This window comes from Crocodylus porosus, unplaced genomic scaffold (assembly GCF_001723895.1).
Source record: "Crocodylus porosus isolate Cpor-Errol unplaced genomic scaffold, CroPor_comp1, whole genome shotgun sequence".
NCBI classification, from domain to species: Eukaryota; Metazoa; Chordata; order Crocodylia; family Crocodylidae; genus Crocodylus; species Crocodylus porosus.
In genome coordinates, this window is record NW_017728932.1 from 14,275,126 (window position 1) to 14,301,485 (window position 26,360).

General features: G+C 46.3%; 1 protein-coding gene across 1 annotated transcript in view; it reads left to right on the top strand.

Moving 5' to 3' along the window:
- TBX4 (T-box 4) overlaps positions 1-26,360 on the top strand; it is a 51,213-nt gene that overhangs the window by 6,770 nt on the left and 18,083 nt on the right. Inside the window, exons 4-6 of the mRNA XM_019545310.1 lie at positions 760-854; positions 16,125-16,244; positions 18,639-18,786. Of these exons, the coding sequence (XP_019400855.1) occupies positions 760-854; positions 16,125-16,244; positions 18,639-18,786 (363 nt within the window). The remainder of the gene's footprint in view (positions 1-759; positions 855-16,124; positions 16,245-18,638; positions 18,787-26,360) is intronic.

The window sequence follows — 26,360 nt, forward strand, 5'->3', positions numbered from 1 at the left end:
GCAGGTGGGTGCTGGCCGGCGGCGCCCGGCCCAACCGTCGGGCCAGGGCCCCTCGGGGGCTTTCTGAGGGGGGGGCGCTCCCGCCGGGGCAGCGCTGCGGCGTGGGGGTAGCTCCTGCCCCGCGCTGAATTGCCAGGAGTTTTCCGCTCTTTCCAGTCTCAGAAAGTCAAATTAAACCCGCCAGCTTTGGTCAAACATTGCAGAATCGGGACAAGTGGGTTGTTTTTCGTTTTCCCCCCCTCCCGTCCCGGGCGGAAGAGAGGGAGATTCAAGGCTGGATTTTTGGTTGGTTTGTTTGTTTGTTTGCTGGCTGGCGTTTCCAGCCCCCCACCCTCCGTCCCCACCGTCCCCTCTGCTTCTGTTGAAAAAACGGGAGCTGTGCGGCCGCGCGTGGGACCGGCCGGTGTCCGGAGCCGCGTTGCTTTTTGTTGGTGTTGCTGTCGCTTTCCAAAAGTCCGTTTGGCCGAAACACGCTGGCTGGACGGGACCCGCGCTGCAATTAAAATGGATTCGGCATCGCTCTTATTTTTGGCATGGGGCAGTGGAATTTTTGGGCCCCGTTCTCCTGCCCGCGCGCTCGGTACAGGGTTTGCTTTCCTCTTCCAAAGCGCTTTATTCTGAGGTGAAGAACGGTGGACCATCAGGGCCCTTTCTGATGGCATCGTTATCTTTTCTTTTTTTAAAAAAATGTTCCCTTTGGTCATTTCTTTTTTTCTTTTTTTTTTTCCTTTTTCTTTTTTTAATTTTTCTTTCGGTTAGACAATCGAAAACATCAAAGTTTATCTCCATGAAAAAGAACTATGGAAGAAATTTCATGAAGCCGGCACTGAAATGATCATAACCAAAGCAGGCAGGTTAGTAAAAATATTTGTATGTGGGTTTTTTTGCTGTTATTTGGTATTAAATGTGCCCGTTTGCTGATCGTAAATTAAGTTTTCGAAGTACTGAGAGACTTGGCGTTGATAATGGGTATCTGTATTGGTCTAGAGGCAAAAGCAATCAGCACTGGTGGTAGAGGTGATCTCTTTTATTAGACCAACTGGATTTTTGCCAAAAAAAAAAAAAATCTTTAATTGCAAGCTTTTGGGCGCAAACACCCTCCATGAGGCTTTGGAGAAAAGACTAAAAGTTCTCCTGGGTAGAAATGATATGGAAATGATAGGGTTGATCTTTGAATTTGAAGAAACTGTGATTGCAAATTCATTTGGGTTAGTCGCGTGGTTCGAATTCTGCATGTAGTCTAAGCACGGTCTGGATGTGGCTAGAAATGAGTGTGCCATTTTAAGAGAAGCAGAAGATACTGCTTTGGACAATGGGCTTTGATTGCCCGAAAAACCCGGATTTGTTTTATTCGTTTGTGACGAAACTTCATTTTATAATTTCTCAGTCCTTTTTGCATGAAAGCAGGAAGAAACCTCCTCTGGAGGGTGCAGTAGGAAACAGTGTGGATTTGTGAAAAGAAGGGAAACTTAGAACAAGACATCTCCTGATAATCCTGTTTTTAAGCCTTTATCGAGCGGCGGGTAGAAGCTGCCATTTTCTGCGTGCGGATAGCCAGGTGGGAATCAGCCTGGCTGTGCCTTAGACTGGAAACACCTCCGTGCGCTTGCTGAATGAAGGGCACGCTCAGATAAATTGGTGGGATTTGAGGATGCTCAGCCGGTGAGGTGGCCCTCAGTATATTGTAGGACTAAACCCCATTTTAATCCCAAACCCATTTTAAACTTTGCACACGGTGGCATTGTGAATCCACGCCGCAGCATGAATAGGAGACCTTGCCGGGCACCAGTCTGACAGTCAGATTGCTCGGATCTTATATGATCCTACTGAAGTCAGTGGCAAGTCTGCCCTTGGTCTTGTTACTGAAAATTAAAAATTACTTCAAGGCCTTTAAATTCAAAGACAGCTCAGTTCAGTACCATCTTTCTATGGCAGCTGCTGTTTTTGTGCAAAATTGTGCTCGGAGAATCAAAGGGTAAAGGAAGCCGTCAGGAATGGTGGGAAATGATTAGGGCTAAATCCAACCCTGAGATCCGTACGCTAGGACAGTGGTTCTCAACCTTTTTTTGTATCGGGACCCATTTGTAAACTTCGATGGCCAGCAAAGGAAAAGCTGTGGTTTCCCACATTTTTCTTCCTTCAAAGAAAATCACTTTTTAAAGTTTGTTACTCCATTTTTAAATTTGCGCCCCTTTCGTGTATTCTTGTGACCCACTTCTGGGTTGCGACCCACGGGACTCCTAGGACTCTGCTACCCGGGGCTGGCTCCCGAGGGCAGCCGTGCCCTGCTCATGGCCGACAAGAAACCAGCGAGTGCGTTTCCTAACTGGCAGCCTGTCTGCATTGTTGCTCTCCTCTGAGCACTTCAAGGGCTGTTTTCCCCTTTCCCCATGCCCACAAAAATGCAGCTCCGTAACTACTGGCAGCGGTGGCAAGGTGTGCTAGGATCTCGTTCCAGCAAACTGAACCTTCCCATGAATCACAAGGGGATGAGGCAAAACTGTATTTGTATATCCAGGTCAGCTCCTTTAAATTCCTGGTGATGTACAGTTGGCCGGATGGCCCAGTTTGTTGGTTGTGGTGTAGGGAAGGACTCATCCTCCATTCGTGCTTGCCTTTGTATGGTCTTAGGGCTTGCTGTTTAACCCTTAGCTGAAGTGATCAGTCCCGTTCCCTCCAAGAGGACTACTTACTGCTCATGGAAACAAAGGCAGCAGGATCAGAGTCTCGGCTGTTTAGCCCTAAATTTATAGTATTGTGTGAGAAGTAGTAGTCCTTAACCACATTCTAGATATTACACCTCTCCCATGCATTTGTTATCTCTGTGTCAGTCTCAGTGTCGCTTGTTTGAACAAGTCCATATGGGTAGGGCTTGGTCCTACATTCTTCGTTCGCTTGGAGCGACCTGGGACGTCCGGTTCATGCTTCATGATGGGACAGAGTGGCTCTGGGGATTGACCCCAGGATATGAGGCCCTTCATTTCCTGATTACCACATCCAGATTCTCTGCTGGGGAAAATCAGTGCACCTCTATTAAAGTCAATGGGGTGGTTCAGATTGACCACAGCGGAGAACGTGGCCCTGGGCTTGAAGCGGGGGCCCGAGTCGGTATGGATGAAATGCCATTCGTCTGCAAGGACTAATTGCTGAATAACAGAAAGTGAGTCAGTGACTTCACTTCTGTTCCTTACGGGCGGTAATAATCACCGTCAACCTAAATGGAAACTGGCAACTCGGGGAGCCTCAGCAGAGAAGGCAGCAATGGACTGGGCCTGGAAACTCGGTTTGATCCACCTACAGACTGGCAGGTCAGCGATGGGGTGTGCTGGGGGCTTTGTACGCACATGTGTATAAGCTACCATTGCCTGTGCCTTTACCTGCAGTGCAGTAAACAGGGGACTTCAGTCTCCTCCGGGCCCATCACTCCAGCAATGCTTGCCAGCCCTAAAAATAAAATAGTTAATAAAAGCGTTAAGCATGAACCATGTTAAGCTCTGGGCAGATAGGACTAATATAGCTCGTAGCTGAGCCATGAGTCAAACCCTGCAGCACCAGTTCCGGAAACTGAAAAGTCCCGCAGCAGAAGTGTGCAGTTTGGAGTCCTTATTTCAAACCTTAGCGCACCCAAGCCGTTTAAATAAACAGCGGTAGCAGCAGCAATCCTTCCAGCGACCAGAGTCTGATATTTCAAGGGGAGTTAGAGTGGGTTTTCATTTTTCTGTCAGCAAAAATAAAATAAAAAAATACGGCTCCAGCTGATTTTAAGCACTGTTTATGACCCTGATCCCGGGATTGTCTTGATGCCGGGGCTAAGTGGGCACCGTGATTCTCCCCCACCCCCGTGCGGGTTGTGAGAAGGATCAGCTCACACAAACGTCTGCCTCCTTTAAAGAAAAAGAGGAGCCTCATTTGCATCTTTAAGGTTGAAATGGGGTCTTTTGTGCGCTCCAAGGAGAGTAAGGGGAAGCACTACCTCTATGGTGATCGTGTAAAATTGCCTTTCTGTAGTAATAAGCCAAATATTGATAACTCTGGAGGGCTGAGTTTTTTAATTCTTTGTAAAACTCCACTGAGCAAGTCCGCTATAAATTACCAGGAATTTAGGGCTGAGAACAGCTTTGGGGGATAATTCCTCCCTCGTAGGGCTGATCGTTAGGAGACGTTAGGAGAACACAGCGAACTCCGCATTGAAACGGAGTGATGTTGTTGCCAAGAACGCTTGATTTATAAAGTGGAAACATCTTTAAAATGCACTCGCTATCTTTTTAATGTTTGACTGCTCCATCGTAGGGGGGGAAAAGAGATTATTTTATATTAAAAGGCTCATCAACAGATAAAAAGTTTATGTTAGCAAAGTTCCCTGAACTTTGCATAAAACTGCTCGCCTCCTTCATATATAAAACACCGTGCGTTGCAGTATACTGGACACGGCGCCCGGTGGTATATAAATCAGTGCCTGTGTCACGTTCCTCCCTTTTTTTTGGTTTGTTCTGTGTGCATTTTGGGGGGGTTTTTTAATTTTCACCCAGAATAATTTTATTTTACTTTATGTATTTTCTAGTCTACATTAAACAAAATGCCACAATTCATTGAGCACTTAAGTCTGCGCTCCCTGCCCTCTCCCAGTTCTTAGGAGTTGTAGGAATGAAGCTACAAAAAAGGATGGAAAATTAGAGACAAAAAATCATTCTTTTTTAAGCATACAAAAAATTAAGACATTATTTTAAATGGATTTTAATAAGGGCATCCTGGGTCAAACACTGCCTTTATCTTTACATGGGGACCCCGGGTCCTAAGTATGACCTGGGTCCCGCAAAGAGGTCCACATAAGTGGAAATGTTTTAACTGCCTGGAGCCCAAATGAAGTTGTGGGGGGAGGTGGGAGGAGGGGGCTCCACAGGGGTCTGCCTGTTCTCTTTGTAGGATCGTGGCATATAGGTGCATTCCTCCTTGTGAAATATTATAAGCCAGGCATGCAACTCTTAATGACAAATTTAGAAGTTCATACAGAGAGATAATGATACAATTTTCCAGAAAAGTCCCCTTTACTATAAAAGCAGTTCTCTAAATGGAGAGGTCCTTTTAAGTTACCTTAATAAAATAAATCGAGATGAGATCATAAAGGCAACGCTGCATGTTTGGAATTTAAATAAAGGCAAATACTGAGTATGCATGTGCAGTTTTCCCATCCTTGTATACGCTTGCTCTACACTGCTCGATCCAGATGAATTTACCCCCTTCGCTTTAGGGTCATTCCTTTAACCAAAAAAAAAGAAAGCGGTATAATAGCTACAAATACCATATGATAGCAAGAAAAAAACAAATTATAGATCATCCTAATATGCTGCTTTTCTATTCAGTTTTATCTCCATGCTTTCATGTACACTTGAATTAAGCAAGTCCCAGAGTTTTAGCAATTTTATGGCAAAAATCATTCTCTGTCTTCGAATTTTCTTGATCTTCCCCACTTTACTTGCTCAAGCAGTCCTTGCTCACAGAAGAAACGTCTTTGCCTATCAGTATTTCTTTTTCCCCCTTTTTTCCCATTTTTTCAGCATTACATTTCCTCCAAACTGTTTCTTTTGCCCCTCAGAAACCAACCCCTTGTGCCATTTTTATTCAGGTGGGCACAGGAACGGGCACAGAGGCTCCTGCGCTGTCCTTAACACAACTGCCTGGCTACTCAGTAGGGAGTGCCAGTCAACAGAGCATCTGCCCACCTTCCTATAGATGCCTGACCCTAAAACGATATGCAGCCTTTTCTACCGTAATGCTGAGCAACCGGGGGTTTGTGACACCGGCTAAAAGGTTGCAATCACGATTTAAAGCATACATGGCAACAAAGCCAGCCTCAATTTTCACTTGATCTGCTGATCAGAGCTGTGTGGAGATGGAGGTTGTTGCTTTTAAGGTCCTCTGAGGATCTTTATGCTACGTATTGTACAGAAAATCTTTCAGCTAAGACAGATCCCAACTTCGGTATGTGGAAACGTTGCAAACCACTCTGTGATTTTTAGATTTAATTTTTTAGATTGGCTTAATCCTGTTCCAGTCGAGTTGAGAGAAACCCAAATCAAGCCAGTTTAAGGTCACGGAGGTTTGCACCCGTTTAAATTCGCACCTTGGGTTATGTTGGTGCAGCTTGCTCAGACAGACAACCCCTGAACGGCTGAGATGGTTCAACGTCACTTGGGGGAAAGGGATACCCATTTCTCATTCGATTAAAGAATCCCTTAAGAAGGTTTTGAAAAAAATCTCAGCTAAAAGCTGTCAGTTTTTCAAAAAAGCAAACCCACCTATTTAATACCCCAGGGCAATTGGGAATGTGAGCCATTGATTCAGACTAAAGTGCCTCGTCCTAAATTCGGGGGTTTGCATTTCCACTGAATGGGCGAGACTCGTGCTCCCGACAGCAACCTCCGAAGGGGCAGAAGCTGGGTCCACTGACTTTTGGCTGTGTTGCTGCACATGTCACCAGCTCTGGCAGGGAACAAACAGCTTCTTGAACTTGGGAAAAGCCAGGGCAATGAAGGAAGAACTGATTTTCATGTACTTTTATCTTCAAATGACAACAATTGTTTGAAGTCTCTCCTTATAGTCTGCTAATGACTTGGGCTGTGACTGTATTGCTGAAGCCTTTCCAGGCTACTTTGATGCAGCTCTCGTGCTAGTAACCCATGGCAGTGCTAGCTAGGCAAGCTTGCAGAGAAAAGATTTGATTAAGCAAAACCAAATAGGGCAGGTCTCCAGCACATACGTGGCTTGTTTGCCTTTGCCTTGAAAGGCGGCACAGAAGCGCCAGACTCCCTCAGACCGAACCAGTGAGAGACCAGTCCCTGTTGGGGACCAGTATCAAATCCTGGAATATTTAACTTTACGGACCGAACCTATCCCTACTCCTGCAGAGCGTGTCACGCGTCTGGAGCCCCACCAAAGATGGAGCCGGCTGCCTTATAAAGACCAAAATCGTCCTGAACCAGAACAAAGCTCACTGCGATCGCTCTTGTGCAACTTCTTTATAGGGTACCTTTGTACTTTGATATTTATGCTTCAGTAAACTTCATCTAAATTTAGCTCGTCCATCCTCTGTTACGCTTTGGACCTTTTATAACGGACCGTCGTAAATTTTTGAGCTTTCAGAGGGGAAAACCGAACCGGAGGCAAAGCATCTTATTGCAAGGAGTTTGTCCATAGTTTAATTTGCAGTGGGGCAAGGGGAGGAAATGATACTAGATCATTAAAGCCGTCTTGCCGCTAGCTCCGTTCTCAAGCGCGTGAGAAGCAAGGCTTTCTTTTAAAATTGGATGAGCTGGCCAGAAAAATTTAAATATAACCTCCCCCTGCCAAAATATAAAAATTCCCCTAACTGTCTGACCTTTTCATCATTAGGTCATGGTCTTGCCACCAGATAAATCTCTCCTATCTGTCCATAGACTGTGAGTTCAATGTTGCTTGTGTTAGTGACAGTGAATTTGGGGCTGAAAAATGAACTACTGATGAGAACTCCTGTTGAACCTGTATTGTTTGTTATTCTGAGGCAAGGATCTGGCATGGGCTAATCCAGCACTTCAAAGTTAACTGCTTTTACTTTGTATACAGAGCGTCATAGCGGAGTGGCGCGGGTGATAAGAGAAATAAGGGACTGGAGGGTTCGGATACACTGGGAAAATGGGACCCTGTTGAAAAGCTCTTTGATCTCTTGAAAGTATTTTCTGAAAGCAAGAATCTATCAAAAAGGAAATACCACCACCAAAAAAAAAAAGCAAAAAAGCAAAAAAAAAAGAAATAGTTGACATCCCCAGATTGGTATCAGTTTACCCCAGGGAATATTAGTTTGAAAAAGTTCTGTAAATCGATGGGAGACATTTTATCAAAAATAAGAAAATGTTGTTAAAACAGGAGTTTTGCTCTTGATGCATCTGCCCTTGAGTTTTTCTTCTAAGCAGGTAATATTTTTCCAAAAGTGGCTACACATCATTTTCAAGAGGAACGTAGGGCTGGATTCTCCTCGCGGTGGCAGTTTGGGCGTTTCAAAAGCACCTACCCGTTCCCCTTTGCATTTTCAACAGCCTTTGAAAACCTGGGTCTGAACAAAAAGCCCACAGGCAAATACTCTGAACTCTGCAGGTGACCCCCCTCCAGCTTTTAAGAGGGTAAGGCCAAGCTTTCCACATGCAATTGATTTTTGGCTTCCTCAAAATGAGCCTGTCCAGCCAGAGATGCATTTCATGCACTTTGATTTTTTTTTTTTTCTGGGTGGGGGGGAGTCCTGAGTGCCAGCCATCTCAAAACCAGGCCCCATTCGAGGGGGTCTGCAAATGGAGGGCTCTTGAATCACATGCTGCTTCTGACGACATTGGCCTTATTGATAGTGTTTTTGAAAATGAGACCTGGGCTCCCCAGTCCCTTTAGTGCTTTGAGTTATAAAGGACAGGCTGAAATGTTTCATGATAACTGGACCATCCTGTAAACCCACCCATCAGGTTATTAGGGCTTAATCAAAAACGGGGAAGTCAGCAGTAAGGCTCCCACAAGTCGAGGGCTTTGGACCAGGGTTTTGGTGAGCAAGGGAGTTAGACCTGACCTACAGGACTGAGGGCTCTTGCTTTCGGTTAGTTTTATCTGGGAGAAAGAGAGGTATTTGTCCTAAAGCATCCCATCTACCATGCCACCGTGCATCTTCCCAACTCAAGTGTGGGCGATGAATAGCACAAAAGTGGTGAGAAGAGTTAGACCAGGCCTCTCGCAGATTTAAAAAACAAGAGCAAAGGGATGTATAGAAGCCCTACACATGACCCTGCCTGGGCCAAGCCACAATCTCGAGGCCCTTGGCATGCAGGCAAGCCTTGGATCAGCATTGCTGTCATGATGGGCGCGTTGGGGTCCTCGTTCCTCGCGGGAGGCTGGGACACTGCAGCTGCTCCTCTCTAGTACCCAGATGAGCTTGTTCCAAGGCCCGGTCTTCGAGACAGATTATTTTGTGGGTTAAGGCTGAATAAGTTGCCTGTGGGTCCCTTGTTTGTCCTACCCAGGTTTTAATCCTGTATGCTGGTTGAGAAGCCTGCAAGGCTGGGAACTCCCTGCCGTAGATGAGCCTACATCTCTCCTTCTTCTCAGTCTTCTGTAAAACCAATCCACCGATTCAATGTTTTTTTTCTGAGCATTAGAAGTATTGGCTCCATGTCACCGCCTGATGCCTGCTTAGGGGGCCTGGATGGTAGGAGAATAAATAAATAAAAGACGCTTATTCTAACAGTTCATTTTAAAACAATTTGTAAATAGCAAGTAGAGATAAAATGTGCATAGCATAAACTGAGCTGAGCAATGACTGCATCATTATCAGAGCGAATCTTTCACTGGCACATCATCTTTGAAGCTTGGGAGGGCTACAAAATGTTGCCGCTTGTTTATTTTCCTTGCTTTCCCTGCCGTTGTTACATCTCATCTGTACGGTGCCATGGGGGGGAATTTAGCTGGGGCTTTTTGATGTGGGTTCTGCTTCCCACCTCCACACCAGTCCTTATGCTCAGCTCCAACAAGCTGCGCCAACCATATTTTTCTGCCATCTAGACCTCTCCAAAGAGCACTAGCCTGCAGATCACTTCCTGGCAGCGCTGATCAAGGTGCAGTATTTTAATTTAAGATCCTAGCTTTCAGACTTTGCCAAGGAAAAGACAGAACCTTATGGCATCACGGCATCTTCCGCAGTGGATGCCTATGGCATGTGAACATAAAGACTCGTTTATCTTTTTACTACTAAGCCCTATGAGAGCCACAGTCAGTGCAAACAGAACTGTGTGTGCATCTACTCATGCTGGAAAATTTGGGGGAGAAAACCAGGAATTTGCATTCAAAATCCGTTTAAATCTAGGAAGGATTTTGGAGGAGGTGGAGAGAGGAAGCAGTCAATATTGTGTCCGGAAGACCTACACTCAAGGCCCGGAGAGGATCTAAATATTTCCATTCTGGAGCTGGTGGGATCTGGGATTTGGAAGGCGGGCTGTTGTCGGGGGTCAGCTGCAGAGTTTAGAGTATTTGCTACAGGCTTTTTGCTTAGGCCCAGGTCTAGGTATACACTATTGATAGGGCACTTATGTACGGTTGTCGTTTTGGCAAACACCGCCCGCCTTGAATTGGAGCCATCCAAAATTCAACCCACACTTCAGCTTAAGGTGAGGAGCCAGTCTGTGTCGGTGGGGGCCCGAACGACTTGGATCAGGCCCAGAGCGGGATGCATAGGAAGTGCTGACCGGAGGGTTATGTCCACCCCCGATTTGCTTTTAAAACGGTGCAAAGGGGGAACAAATTAGTCCTAGAAACCCTTGGCTCCTACAGCACTGGGCCTCTGTGTAGGTGCCTTTTTCTCTCCTGCCATTTCCCCTGCCTCTGCCTGAGTCGACAGAGAGGAGGGGATGCGGGGCCAGAAAAACTCATAGAGAAAGGCAGGATGCATCCCTACAGAGCGGCATGCAAGGTGTCTGTCCTCCGTTCTCATCTGTCATCCCTGCGGCCCCACCACTTTTTAGTGTCCTCTGTGATGGAGGGTGGCAAGGAAAAAAGGGACAGTCGAAAAAAGGGACTAACACAATCGGTGGTCCTTGCAGCCATCTCTGCGCTTGGCAAATAGCACCTTCCCCTGCAGTAGCGATCTCTTGGCTCCCAGGAGGCAGATGAGACTTGCAAGTGCTGCAGAATCTGTTCATCTCTACTTCTTTTGTAAGCAAGCACAGGAGTTGGCGCCCGTTTCCTCCTTACTCATCTCCTCCTTTTGTATCTCTGTCCTCCTGGGGGATGAGCAGCCGAGCATTAGGGGTTTTCGGAGGAGCAGGAGTGTGGTGCACGCCAGGGACAGCTGTAAAGCGTCTGAGATGACAGTTTTCCCTGGGCTGAAGGAGTTGCTTTGCAGCGGCTGCGAAACGGCGCGTGCTGTCCTCCTACGCTCACACGGCAAGATTTGGGATGCTGGAAGTCGCAGGGCTGTAGGCACGACACGCTGCTCGGGGCTGGGGCTGAAGCAGGAGGCAGAGCTGTCATCGCTTCAGTTTGCAGAGTGCACTGGTCCAGTGAACACACGATGCTGCAGTTGCCCATGTAACGGGGACACCTGCCCAAGGTTGCACCAGGGCAGTAGCTCATCCTGGACAGGCGGCCCAGCAGCAAGGCCTTTAGGGAATAGCTTTGCAAGAGGAAAGGGGAGAGAAGCAGCATTTTAGTTCCTCTCTTTCAGATGTCATGATGCACAGGCATGAAGGGCAGCCGCTTGGCACTTCTGCATTTCCTTCTTTCTTGGGGACTTCCTCCCACCTCTGCACAACATTATAGAGCAAAAAAATCCTCAGTGAGTTGAAGCAATGTAGTTGATCTGAACATGGGACCATGCAACCAGGAATGGGAGGTGTTAATCCCCGCTCAGATAGCGACTCAGTCTGCCACCGCAGGCAAATTATTGCTTAGCAGCATTAATGCACCGCTATAAATTTACCCTGCGCGTAACCTCTGTGCCTCAGTTTCCTCATCTGGAAGCCAGGACTCATTTTACCTACTCCCATCTCCAAAGGGGGTGCTCACGGGGCTAGTTAACGGGTCTTGGCTGCAGCCTGACTTTGGAAAACACTGCCAGTGATCCTGATTGTGCCCTGCTGAATTAAGCTTTTATTATAGTTTTCAAACTGCTAAGCATTTTCTTGGTGCTAAGCACTATAGGACTATAGTATACTGTACGGGGGAAATAACGTGTCTAGATCTTCATCCAGATCTCATACCAAACTGGATTGAACTTTCACAGAGGTGGAAAAGTGTTGATCAGTTTTACATGTATGATGGTTGTGTCCTCTTCAGAGAGGACAGGAGCTGAAAGGCACAAGCCCAGCTCTTGTGAAGCCATTTCCAGCCCAGAGCCTCCCAGAAAATATCTTCTGAGAAAGCCAGTCCCTATAACTAGTCCCACTGAGCAGCAATAAGTCTGGATAAGCCTGCAGACTCCTGGATGCTTCCCAGGACTCGCATCCACTGGAGGCACTCTCCCCAGGATGTGCACGGCTCGCGCAGCCCTGCCGATGTGCTTTGTCTTCTCTTTCTAGAGCTGGACAGGCCAATAAAATATACAATATTCACACTCGCTTGCTCTGGCTTTTGAATCAGCACTTTACTGCTGCATTTTTTGGGGCCCAGACCCTTGATTTGTCATGCATCTTCACTAAAAACAAATGACCCCTGTTTGTAGTGTATTGCGCAGAGATATTTACTGAGCCAGACTTTGCCAAGAAGTTGAGAAATATGTTTTCATTAAGAAAAATTAATCTGACAAGTCCCTGGACAGCACATTAGTCCCATATTTTTTTAAGGCCAAAATGCAGCAGCTAATAATAATGATGAAATGTCTCTGCGTGGCCAAAATTACTAAATTCTACCCAATGCTTTCCTGGAAAAGACTGCAGAGAGTTGGCAGATCTGATTGCATCTCAGGCTGTTGACTTGCTAAACGTAATGCGACCACTGCAAGATCCCGAGCAGTTTGCAAGTTAAGCAACACCTTCAATCAGATGCATGTTCCCATTTGTTATCTGCAAAGAATTTGAGCTGTATATATTATAGTAGTACTTTGCCTCTTTGTATTTATTTTAGAGGTCTATACTAAAGAACATTATAAACTCAGGCATGTCTACTCTATATGAACTCCATATGCTGAAGCTTAATTTTAAATGCCATTAAAAAAGCACTTAACATTTACTGTATATCAGTCCGGCTACTTTAGCAGCTTGGATGCAGTGCAGTATGCGAAATGATTGAAGGAAAAAGACGTTCAGAAGCTGCAAGTTATAAAAATGTCCGGTGTAGAAGTCTCTACTGGTGAGCTCAATAACTGTCAAACAATATTGATCTAAATTTTTAAAGTAATCCTCCCCACCCCCTGTGTAATTTTGAAGGTCTGAAAATTTTTTTTTAATTTTTTTTTTTTTTTTTTTAAAGTCTTGGCATTCAGGTTGGATTCCTTGTGCAATTTTTTTAAATGTGTGAATCGGGCTGTGTATTCGCAAATTGAAATGTCCTACTGTATTTATACAGGTGCTTACCTGTGCAAGGACAAGGTTAAGAGGAGTGCATAGTTATGAATGAAAATCAAATATGGACATTGGTAAACCACCCCTTTTTAGTCCCAGCTAATTACATGGTAAACATCTGGGATTTATGCAGGGCGTGAAAAGAGTCAATTCAAATGAATTTGAACAGGGCCCATTTTGTTGCCTTCTCCCCAAGAAGTTACAAAATGGTGGTGCAGACGGCTACTGCTCCCTTCACAGGCTGATACTGTTCACCGATCACTACAGCGCACCGTTTTCCTGACCCCAGATACAACCTTCCTCTGTATTAGCCAGCAGAAAATTGTTCACGAAGGATAAGGAGCACAGAAGAAAAATATGCTGAAGATATCAGCTTCATCTTGGGGGGCAGGACTCTCTTGGCTTGGCCAAATTTGTAACTGAGGCTAAAATCTCAATGAATTTCAAGGGAATTTTAATAGACGAATGACATCAAGATTCGGTCCGTTGTTGTTCATGCCGGGCACGGTCATTGCAGTCGTTCCTGGAAAGAAGTGTTTTCATCTCACCCTTTTGCTGATGAAAAGCAGCTTTTGCAACGCATTGATGCATTATGGATTTGTTTTGTAGCTGTGGGTCACTTTGCTCAAACGACTTATTTTTGCGGGACAGAGCCAACAGAAAAGCTACTCGTAGGATTTTTAGCTTCCTGATGCTGTAAACTCTCAGGGTTAAAAGACCAAGCAAGCACTGAAACCAATGGAAAGACTCAAACAGATACTCAGGACTCAGAGTAGAGATGCCAACCAGATTTTTGCAAAAAAAAGTTCTTTAATTGCAAGCTTTCAGGCAAAAACACACTTCCTTAGGCATAGGAGAAAAGATTGTAGTTCTCCTGGGTAGAAATGAAAGTTCATACTGGAAAGGATTTCACAGAGGATAGATACTGGCACTGATAAGAGTTGCAAGATCAGGCATGAACACTGTGTGAAATACTTTTTATCACTTCAGTTGGATTTTTCCCCCCCCATTTGTTCTCAGTGCTGTTCCACAATGTAACGTGTTGAGGCGGAGGTCTCCACAATCAGTGTTGTGTTAAATGCTCTGCTGATGCGAATCGATGAAGCTCCACTGCTTGCAAGAGCCTCACGCCAGGTCTCACGGGCAGAGGGTTTGACTCTGCGACATGCAGTTCTCAAAGAGCATTTATAGCACCAGCTGAGGGCCCAGCCCCTGCCTTGGAAATGTGCAGTGCCCCATGGAAGTCCCCCTTTTGCTTTATTTTAGTAGTGGAAGGGGGAATTACTTGGTGTGCAAGCTCTGAGCTGGATCTCTGCATAAGGATGCGTTTCATCCAGGTGGCACTTGGGTGGTTACATAGTGGGCACATCTACACAAGACACTCACTGTGCAGGAGCCTAATCTGCAGGGAGATGCAGCTCCTAACACCAGCAGACAATTTAACCGCCTCTCGTTTTTTTTGCACATCCTCCTTTTTTAATTAAAAAGGTTTTTAATTCTGCAAGTTGGGTAGGTAGGGGCCGGTTTCATGGATACCAGGAACCTGTAAATGGGAAAGTTGTGCCCCGGCGCTTGTTTTGCTTATTTTAAAAGCTCATTAAGTTGCATTTGTTATTTTTTCCTGCTGACTCCTGGCAGGTTAAATCCCTTCCCCAGTCCGTCAGAGCTCAGTTCAGCCTCTCCAGGGCTCCTGGTCAGCTTTAGGCGAATGCAATGACTGCTGGAGCCTTGCTAGGAGATGGGAACCCCTTCCCCATTGCTTTTTGGCTGCACTTTTCTGAGCTGGCCTATATGGCTCTTCCTCCATGATTCATAAGGCAGATACTGTGTGCAGAGGAGCTCACGTAGCTTGTTTAAAAAAGATGAATTTCACCCTATTCAGAGGCCATGCTCCTGAATAAGAAGTGCTATAAGGTCGTCCTGTAAACTTATCAGCTGCAACGGATGCCCCAGTGGCACACTTACTAGGGATCAGCTTCCCATACAAGTGCTACAGGTATAGGAAACCAAACATTTCCGTGCCTTTTTGATGTACAGCATGGCCTTACCAAAGGGAACCCGCCAGAAGCAGTGTGACGATGCCTGTGGTTGAGTGGCAGTCCCAGTTAACCCAGATAATCTGCTTCCAGCATGGGGAAGGGGGGCAGGTAGTACAGGCTGAGCAGCATGGCACCTTTGCGGGTCCCATTACTAGGTCTGGTATGTTTGTGACAGACGTTCCCCAAGAGTGTCCCTGTTGCCTTGACTTTGGCCAAGAGACCTTTCTGCTGGGAGTTCATAGTGTTCGATTGTATTTAGTTCCTTTCAGACCCATCGTCTCTGGTAATATTAGGTTCTGTCTGTGTGGCCTCTGGCTAGAGGCTGATTGTTTCCTTGATGAACCTGACCAGCTTTTAAAATCAGTGGCCACACTCCCTTTAGGGAGGCAACCTCCTCTTGGCAGCAGATTGGTACAGAGTCATCATGTGCACCAGCTGAGGGCCCAGCCCCTGCCTTGGGCATGTCTCTTCCCCTATGGAAATGGGCAGTGCCCCATGGAAGTTCCCCTTTTGCTTTATTTTAGTAGTGGAAGGGGGAATTACTTTGTGTGCAAGCTCTGGGCTGGATCTCTGCATAGGGATGGGTTTCATCCAGGTGGCACTTGGGTGGTACACAGTGGGCATGTCTACACGAGGCACTCACTGTGCAGGAGCCTAATAACACTGCATACTAACACATCACAGCATGGACAGTGCTAATTATTATGCAGTATTATTAGGCTACTGCGTATAATGTCACTAAAAAGGCATTTGCTGGCACTACTGCAGAGTAACTCTGGTTACTGCACATTTATTTAGTATTGGTTATACAAGTACTAACTAAATGCACAGTAACCACTGCACATTAATGAACACGTAGACATGCCTGATCTTTCACAGATCTCCTGTACCGGATTTGAATGTCACCCTTGGGCTTTTGCACTTTGTCAGTGGCAATTCTGTTGGGTCTCCCCTCTCCTGTTCTCTTAGCTTATGCTGCGTTTCAACTTGCTTACTAACATCTTCATCCTTTGCTTTTCCTAAGGAGGATGTTTCCTAGTTACAAGGTTAAAGTGACCGGAATGAACCCCAAAACCAAGTACATCCTGTTGATCGACATTGTCCCAGCTGACGATCATCGATATAAATTCTGCGACAACAAATGGTAAGAGGATATTTGTACTTTTTTCACACCTGTGTCTCTCAACGGTTTGCAATCAGCCTTCAGGAAATAGCAACGCAGGACTTCACGCAGGGTCCTAGCAGAGTCTTTAACTTAGTGCATGTAGCTATAATAGGGATTTGTGGATGGAGGTTAAAGCTAGGCAGATTTAAAATGAGTGATGAGGGTAGTTAACTGTTGGAACAAACTACTAAGGGAAGTGGTGGATTTTCTGTCTTGGGGCTGTCTGAGATTGGATGCCTTTTCCAAGAAGGTGCTCTAGATAAATCCAACCTATTGATCCCATGGATGAAACCCCATGGTCTGTGTTATTTAGGAAGTCAGACTAGATGATCTGAGGGTCCCTTTTGGCCATAATATCTGAGTATCCATGAGGCCTTCCACTTGTGGTGGGCTGAGAGTCATCTGAATGCTATTTTCTTTTTCCTAATGCTGTTTCACGCCATGGGAAAGAGCTGCGTGTGGCCAGAGTAGGCGAATCTTCACTTCCCCAGCAGCTCTTCTTGGCTCCATGTACGGCAATGCTCAGTAGAACTGGTTATTGTGGCCATTTGGGTTTACTTCTTTCAAGTGAAAATGTTTGTGGCTTCACTGTCTGTTGGAAATATGCATCTTCATTCTGCATTTACATATAAATACCCCGCACCACCCGGGAGTTTCCTCCGTGCCTGGTCTCTCCTCCGCCTGCCGTTTTGCAAACCTGCGTGTGACAGGGATTTTGCACTTACCGGGACAGAAGGGTCCCACCGGATTTAATCCACCAACCCCCACATGTACATTCACAGCACCATTGAGGATGAATAGGGAACCTCGTTTCCTTCCTTGTGGTCACCTAAACAGGGAGCGCATTCAGAAATGTTGAATACAAAGTGTTTTGTCCTTGTCTTTATTAATTTATATATTTATTTGTTGCTCTTTCTGCAGATTGCCCCATTCCATTTCTTCAGTGCAATTAGTCAGCAGGAAGCCAGGCTTAATATTTTACTCTCCTGTCAATGGGGATCTCATGCATTTTGGGTTTTCCTGCGTGGACTCAGACTAATAATACCTCCTTATTGCAAGCGTGCCCTGCTCTTCCAAGAACCCTCCCAGCCCTTTGTTACAAAGCTTCATCTACTCTGCAAACGCAGGACTTCACGCGTGGGATTGGGATCAACCATGGGAAAAATCCCATTGATTTTGATGGGAGGGAGGGCAGCTGGCCCCTTCCTAGTTACACCCTACAAAAACATAGTGATTTACATGTTCCTTTTTGGGGATTGTTCTAGCTTTGGCTTGGTTTTCTTCCCCCTCTTCCTTCTCTTTGAGCTAGTTCTTGTCTCTGGATTGCCTGTAGGACGGGAGTGGGATTCGCTGGGAACCATGCACAAACCATGGGCCATTTGGCATTTTAACCATGAAGTCCTAGATGATGGATCGTCACTAGCTCTGTTTAATTTAACTTTGGCCAGCACTAGAATTGTTTCCCCTTTTCATTTTATGGCTGCTGGAAAGTCTCTGCTGTTTTTGGTAATATTACTTTTATTAGTGTTTTATAGCACAAGAACAATACACAGTAATGGGGAGCATTGCCATTACGTGATGTATTACAGCTTGATGGTAAATCTGTGCAAATTAATGGTGCTTTTGATGTGTGAGCAAAGGGGGCTGGCAGGAGAAACATGAGGGACAGGCCCATGTGCCAGTGCACCGCCTCATGTCAGGGCTGCCATCGGGCTGGACGGGCAGCAGCTGGTATTGCAGCCTTGGGGCTCCAAGCCTCTGCTAGGTTGCATCCAGCCCCAAGCTTGCTCTTTCCCCAAATATCTTCCTCTTTGCAAGAGTAGAGTCCCCAGGGCGGTAAGTTGGATCCCGCCTCTCCGCTGGGTGGACTCACGCTGCTTCTGTCTTGCTCTGCTCCCTCCAGATGGCAAAGACAGGATTTACTCCTTAGCCAGTCCTAATACGGCTGCCACGCAGTATCACTCAGAGCCTGGTGCTGTGTATCTGGATAAAATCCTGCCCAGGTGATGACAGCTCTCCTCTGCTGCGGTCCATAAAAAATAAGAACAGTGGCCTCTCTGTTCCCCGCTCCCATTTTGCTTCATCTTATTCTGAGCCAGGAAGCAGTGGCAGCAAATGTAAAGCTGTTTGTGCAACTCCAAGTGGCCAACCGGCCCAGATCCAGCCTGCACTAGAAGGCAGACTCTAAGTCAGGACTAGCAGGATGGGTATTAGGTTCAACGAGGCAATTGCACTAGCATGCTGATTGTAGTAGGATACTGATATGCCGAGGCAATTGTACGCGCATACTGATTTCACTAGCATACTGATACGACGAGGCAATTGTAGTAGCATCTGCCAAGTTGACACAATCCCTAACTGTTTTGTTCACAGGATGGTGGCTGGAAAGGCGGAGCCTGCAATGCCCGGACGGCTGTATGTTCACCCGGACTCGCCTGCCACAGGAGCTCACTGGATGCGGCAGCTGGTGTCATTTCAGAAGCTGAAGCTCACTAATAATCACCTTGATCCCTTTGGACATGTAAGAGAGAAGTTCTGGGAATGCTATGGGTAGAGGTGGATGCAAGCTCTTGAGGTTGCTGCTGGGTTTGAGTTTTCCCAACATTCAAGAGAGCTAGGTGATGCTCTAATCAGTCTGGTGACCACAAAAATAGTTGTTTTTTTTTCTATGATTGCAACTGAGAACAGGCATGTGCAGTGCACCAGCATGAAGCACCCACTGTTGAATGCTTCCATGCTCTTCACTGGCCACTTGCACCGCGGTGCCTGGCTTGCTGAGTTACTCACACGCGCGGTACCGTCTGCCTTTTATTTGGGACGATGGAAGTCAGTGGTTTCAGATTGTTCAGGGAAGCCTTTGATGCACCCAGTATGTTGAGTGCACAGAAACAGGTTGCATAAGCTCATTATTTTCCAAGCTGGCTTTGACTGCCCTATAAAAGATGGAGGATTTTATTTGGAAAATCTTAATTCATATGTATTGCAGATGTAGGACGGGGAAGTACGCAGTTATCTACTATAATATATTTAATAGCCTAGAACATGGGCCTTTCCAGACTGCCAGCCAAATGAATGCTTATATAATGCATGTGTAAAAACATACTGACCTGTCCAGTTTTCTCCATTTATATTGAATGAGATGTGCAGGTTGGTGGGAGGAAGCAAAGGTAGATTTGTAGACTTCTTTTGATTTGTAGTGGCCTCAAGCAGTCTTACCCATACAGGTAAGGGAATGTCTTTTTGTGTAATACTCTTATGATTTTCAATCGGGGTGCTTGAATGGGCAGCACGTATCAGCCTCGCTCAACATGAGCGTGCAACAAACCTCTAACAGATGGATCGTCCTCTGGTGTAACCCGTGTGTAATTCTGGCGTTCTCCCACCGGGGCATTGATTAGTGGTGCTGAAGGAGGCTCTGTCCTTTGTGCAGACATCCAAGTAAACAGTTTATCAAAGCCCTCGGGCCTGTGTTGTTTTAGCAGGGACTAACAAAGCCTTTTGTGACATTGTACTGCACTTTCTCCAGACCGAGTGGAGCAGACAGAGGTGCTGAGGGCAGGCCATGCACGGGGGGAAGAGTATAAAAGTCAAACAGAAACAGAGCAATGTCCTCATAAAGGCAGAACAGGCAAAGGAGCCAAGTTTGCATCGCCACAAGGGAGAATGAGGCATCTCCAAAAACTATTGCCCAGAGCCAAGCATTTTGCTGCATTTTGCGATTTTTCTGCAAATTCCAAGTGTTTCATTTTAAAATGATCTTCAGGTCTCTAAAGTTCAATGTTGCAAAGACCCAGCCATCATAATGTGATGCTTTGATAACCCAGCTTTGCAGAAAACTGGCAGGCAGAGTTGGGACCTGACCCCCTTCTCCAACCTATTGACCCCAATGAAATGTGTGTGAACTTCAAAGCCTCATCAGGACCATTTAAATGCTTATGTTATTAAGCACAGGCAAGCTCTCCTCTCCCCTCCTCTCTTCTTCAGGGGAAAAAAATACACCAAGGAAATTAAATGCAAACTACATTAAAGAACGCACAGCTAAAAAATCTGTAGCATGACACGTTACGGTCTCAGCAGCACTTGCAAGCTTAATTGCTTTGTATGTCAAGTTTTGTCTCCGGTTCTGCCTCCCTGCCCGCTCAGCTTAACTGCGTAGCTTAATATATTACTGTTTATGTTGCAAAACGTGTACCGTATAATGTACAGGATGTTCAAGGTGGCCGTAAAGCAAACAGGACATGCAGTGTTGGTGCTGGATCTTTCAGCATTTGCTTTTCCTGACTTTGTCATTTTGAACTGTGCAGTTTTAACACTGCATTTTAACAGGGAAGGCTTCCTTTTGCATTAATATTAAACACCTCCTTCACCCTGCACTCTTAGCCATTTGAAAGGCGCTCCATTTAGACTCACTGGACTACATCTGTAGCTGCTGGACATATGAATAATGCCATCGATTCCAGCTGCGATTGGCACCTGCGAAGGATCTGCCAGCCAGGACTGCTTTTTTTCCTACCGTAGCCCAGTCTTGAGAGAGAGAGGAAAAAGTCTGGGGTTAAATTTCAAAACCATCCAAGTCCCAATGGGACTTAGGCACTTAAGAGCCCAAATCGCTTTTGAAAATGGGATTTAAGTGCCTCTGAACATTTTACTCTTAGGCTCCAAACCAACAGGTTGCTTTGAATGCTGTTTTGTCTTTGGATATGGTCCTGGGGGAAGCCCGGACAATAACCATGGGTGAGTCAACTTCTTGTAATACTGCAGGAAACCAAGAGAAGAATTTGCTCTTCAGGGCATCTGTTGCCTTCCCGCTGGTGCTAGCTCCCATGTGAGCGCTCTGGTTTTGCATGTGCTGGTACTGTGCCCAGCACCAGGGAGACGTCGCCCCTGCCTGGGGCCTCTGCCTGTTACTGCGACGTAGCTATTAACCTATTAATAAGCACAGCTTTTGATTTCTAGGGATTGCTTTCAGATGATTTGCAAACTTGGAAGCTGGGCCATGCCACACGCTGCTTGCTCACCTGCTCGCCCCGCTCCATTCAGCTTCTCTGCCATTTCCTTTTGTCTTTGATGTCCAAAAATGTCAGCACCCCTGCAAGCCATTTTCTTGAGCCCCAGGTATTTTCTTTCTCAGTGCACGGGGGGTCTGCCCAGAAAGAGGGCTTGCCCTCTGCCCCCACTGGCACATCGGTTAGCGCTTGCAGGCATTGCTGTGGCCCGTTCCACCAAACCTGAGCGACGTTGAGAGCAAATGGTGAATTGAGCTTATCCGCACGGCAGTCCATGATTTGCAGCAGAATATTATTTACCGTCTGGCCTAGCTGCAGCTTTTTGATGTGTGCCCTGCTCTAGTGTGCACAACTCTTCTAGGTGCTTTGCAGACAGATAATGTTGCTGATGGGAGGAGGATGGGGCAAAATACCACTAGCTCTCACAACTACCCTCCCACCCTACTGCAAAGTAGCACCAACTCTACACGCTGCGTTTCAGCAGCAACGTCTTTTGGCAGACACAGCGGTTGAAAAAACGTACTTACAGCTCCCTTGTCTATTCACCCAGCACTTAACATTTTGATTTTTCTTCAGGCTCAGAGCAGGTACGGCATTATATTGCTCTCCTAAGTGCGTGCCAGTGGTACTTAATCTTACAGAGCAGAAACTTGTGAAGCACGGACACTTGGTTGAGGGTGTCTCCTCCCATCCCTGATGTCCCTTGGTAATTGTTTAAGACACCCCCATCAGCAAATATGTGTCTGTGAGCACATGCACCCAGCTGTGCCCCCAGCCCTAAAAAGGCTCGGGGATTGACCGGCCGATTGGGATCCCGGGGTTGGTGACCACTGAGATAGTTAGCCAAGTCAGGCAGTGTTTAAAACAGAAATTGATGCTAATTTAGAGTAAGGATTGCTTCAAGTAGTTCCTCAGTCATTCAATCCACTCCCTAATTCTCTGTATGCACCTCCTCGATCTTGCAAATGCTCATGCCTGGCATATAACATCACGCAGCTTTGTGACGGGGAGTTCATAAAATGAAGTGTATGCAGGACTGAGATGTGAAGTGAATCCATTAAATAATAACAGTATCAACCATGACAGATTTGGCGCTCAATCCTGCCAAGCCGTATTGCCTCTAAAAATCAGTGGTGCATGAGGCAGGATGAAAAGGTTTGGAAACATTTGGAGCCTGAGTCTGAAAACCTTCTGGCTGATGCTGAGCCGTTCATGGACAGAAGGCCTTTGCGGTTTAAAATCCACCGCTGTCACGTTTACAATTGGGTCCTTTTTAATACATTTTTTTACTGGCCAATTTTCTATTATCAACCGATTGTCTCAGAAGGAAGCGTCTGCATGAGAACAAGGTACCCATTTAAGTGAAACCAGCAGACACCCTTGCTTCTTTTTAAGTGCGGTTGGTGATAGCCAAGTTGGCCCTGAATCGCAAGCAACTGAAGCTCATCCAAAATAACTCGAGCGAAGTGTCCACACAGGGGCTTGCACCAGGTTAACATCATTTAGCCTGTTGTTAAATTGGGGCAGAGTTTCCCTGCAGACGAGGCTTCACACAAGTGGTCGGGGGAGCGAAGAAAACGAACCTGAGCGTAGATGTTAAGTGAATGCGCCTTAATTATTCCCACCAGCCTTTTCTTGGCGTGTTGGCTCTTTGGGTGCTGCAATATTTATTGGATGAGGAGGGAGGAAACAGGCGGGGGTGCCTGGCAGAGCCCTCGCTAACGTGCTTGTTGGGGTCCGTAGGGGAGGAGGTTGCTGCGTTTAGCCGTTTACGGGAGGCGGTGGCTAATGTTTGTCCTCGGAGTTTGCAAGTAAGTCCCGTCCTCGCTCAGCCTTCAAGGCAGGCCGTGTGCTGGAGGGAGAGGAGCAGGCGCACGGGGGCATTGTAAGCGGCGCAGACGGTAAATGTGCGACTTCAGCTCAGCGTCCAAAAAGCCCGTTCATAGTTTGTGCCTCTTTCGGTCGTGCCTTAACCAGGCTGGACAGCCAGTAGGCAGCTATGCTGGAGGTGGATGGCGACAGTCCCTGTGACAATTGGCTCTAAAGAAGCTTATCAGATCCCGGAGAAATTATTTTAAGCTGCTTACGCTTAAAAGTAAAAGCCCTCCCCTTAGTTTGTGTTGTTCAACATCTTTACATGCCCAGACCGTCAGGCAGACAGAAGCCCTGATTTACGCAGGTGTGCTGAGCCTGGTTTGTGATATAACAAGCTAATGATGGAGAAAGATTTGGGGCTTGACTTCCTAATGCCGTGTAAATGATTGGTAGTAATGTAACGTTGCTCTGAAAGGGGAAAATATTTTCTAAACGTAGGGAGAGGCCGTATGCTGTCAGGACAGCGATGTATTCATGTCAGCTACCAGATTTATTCAGCCTGGGATGACATGCTTGCTCCAGACAAAAATATGAGAACTGCTTGCTCCTTCAGAGCACTGATCGGGGCGATCACTTAATAAATTCAGTGCGTCGCATCTGTAATCTCCTGGTAGATCTTGAAAAATATAGAGCAGTGTTTAAAATATGTGATTCATATTTCATTCACAAGCTTAGTTCAGGAACAGTACCCGTTACTTAGTAATGCGCCTATTAATTCTGTAGTGATAGACATGCGTGCATGTGTGTGTCTGTGTGTGTGTGCATGTGTGTGTCTGTGCATGTGCATCTGTCTGTGTGTGTGCTACAGAGCATGTATTACAGAGGCATCTTTTACAGGATCTGATTGAAGCCTGTTGAAGACAACAGACAGGTGCTCATTGATTTGCAGCAGACCTTAGCTCAGGCCCAGGGTGAATGACTGTTTCCCTGCAACATCCATTTCTCTGCGGAGAGAGTCGCTGCTTTACCCAGACCGAGAGTTCCCCTTTGGCAGAGCCTCGACTTCCGCTCAAGTTAGGTTGCTCCATCGTAACCGGCTTCTGAGTTTTATTAAGAATAAAAGTAGAGATAGATGGTTGTACGTGCTGGTGGCTTCTAGCCTTTTCAGTCTTGTCACTGCATCGTTGCCTGTCTTTACGTGTATTTTATTGTGCAAGAAGGAAGCTGTTGCAGTGTGAAGTTGTGGGGCATCTTGGTGAGCCATTCACTGCATTTAAGGAGTGAATGAATGCCCTGTTTCTCTTGGTTTGAGTGGTCTTGCTTTGGTTTGGTTCTGACCATGTCTGTGATGTCTACCTGTGGTTCTTGAATTAGCACTGCAAGGCTGTATTTATTTATGCCCCCTCATTTTTTTTCTATTAATTTTATTGTTGAATGTTTCTATCTCTACTGCCTGGAGCCCTTGTGTCATTTAATCATGTCGCTGCCCTATTAATCTTAAGGAGCCCGACATCTTATGTAGGCAGATAACGTTTGCAGTGCATTTGCTTATGTTATGACTTGTGGTCAAAAGACGTTTTCTAGCCAGGGCTTGGTATGTGAATTTATGGGGGTGTCTTACGAGCCACCTCCACGTGGCCCTTTGCAGAGAAACAACCTGTGCACCAGTCAGGATTTTTTCAGGCCCATTGACAAGGACATGAAGACTGTTGGCCAAGACCAGTGCTTCCAGGTTTCGGTGGCCTTAAAACCACTTACGTCACTGCTGTCTTCCACGCGCCTTAGTAAGAGGGACTGTTCTCTTTGGTAACACAGTGCAGACCTCCCATGTTAATGGGTTCATTCCCCTTGCTTTCAATGCTGTGCACACTGAGTCTGGACGGACTTCCCAGTCTTATAAGGTCTGAGTCTGTCCACAGAGGAGCTGCATTGAGGGATTTTTATTTTGGACCATCCTTTCTAGGAAACATAACTGATCTGATCGTGGGGGCACGCTGCAATCCAAGTAGAAGGGTCAGCTTGACCTTTTCTATTGTCTGCCTTGTTCACGTGCAAAGGAGTCGAGTTGTGTCCCACTGAGGTTAACGTGGCTCCTCGTGAGGTTCCTTCTCGGGGATGTACAAGATCTTTGCGGCGTTACATCTTTGCAGTCTTATATCAGCCAAAGGAAATCTAGTTATTTTCAACCTAACCCTGAAGACCTCATGCAGTCTGCAGTGGGCAGCTGGCCTGAATATAGATGAGTAAAGAGATCAGGGTTTGCAAACAAGTGTAAGAAAAATTCAAGGATCGTGGACTTCAGGAGCAGGTTTATGGGGGTGGGGGCCTCAGCATTTCGTTTGTTCATTGCCATCATGAAAAACAGGCTTGTTGGAGAGTTTAAGGTCCCCCACCTCCTATTTTGGGTACTTTACTCAGTTTTCCTTCAACAAAAATCACGGACATTAGATGGCAGAAGGACTGAGTAAACGCCGACTTGGCCTTTGGGTTTAGCCAACTGGAAGGAACAGTTTGCCTGCTCTCCTGTTGAATCTTTACATGGGAAAAGGCTTTGAGACTTGGGTTTTGCAGAGGAGAAAACTTCAAGGATTTAGGCCCCCGCTATCACTGCAACAAGGGCTCTGGTCTCTGAGCACATGGAGCCTGTAAGACCTTTATCCTGGAGCTTTTCTCCTAGCTGACCTCTCAAGGCGGTTTAACAATCCCCGTGACGTGTACAGCAGTCCCGGGAAACTTAGAAGGACTTAGAAAGAGCTGAACAAAAGAGAACAGGACTGTTGAGGGAGCACAGTTCAGGGGTAAAGCAGGTGATTCTTTTTTTTCATAGGACTTAAAAGGTGATCAAAGGTGCTGCAGTGGAAACGTGTGGTTGAGGAACAGCAACAATAATACCCCAAGCAGCCAGGCAGGGTGGGCAGGCTCAGATTAGGAGACGAGCGGTCAACTGACAAGGCGTGGGATTGCAAGCTGGTTTAGTTAATTTTAGGGCGATTTTTTTGAAAAGACCAGAAGTGTAGTGTTTTCATCATTGGGCCGTTTGCTTAGGCCTGTTTCAGACCTGCATGTCTCCCGAGCAGGATGGCTCTTAATTTCCAATTGCTCTCACTTTAACTGCAGCTCTTTCTTTTCCTGAGTGGCACAGCTGGTCTTCTTGCGGGGGCTCCTGGTTTCACCCTGGGATATCTCATGTCCTGAGTGATTCCAGAGGGCTCCCAGGGGACCGCCTGGCTCGCTGTGCCATGCTGACTCAGGTGCTATAAAAGCCGAAGGAGAT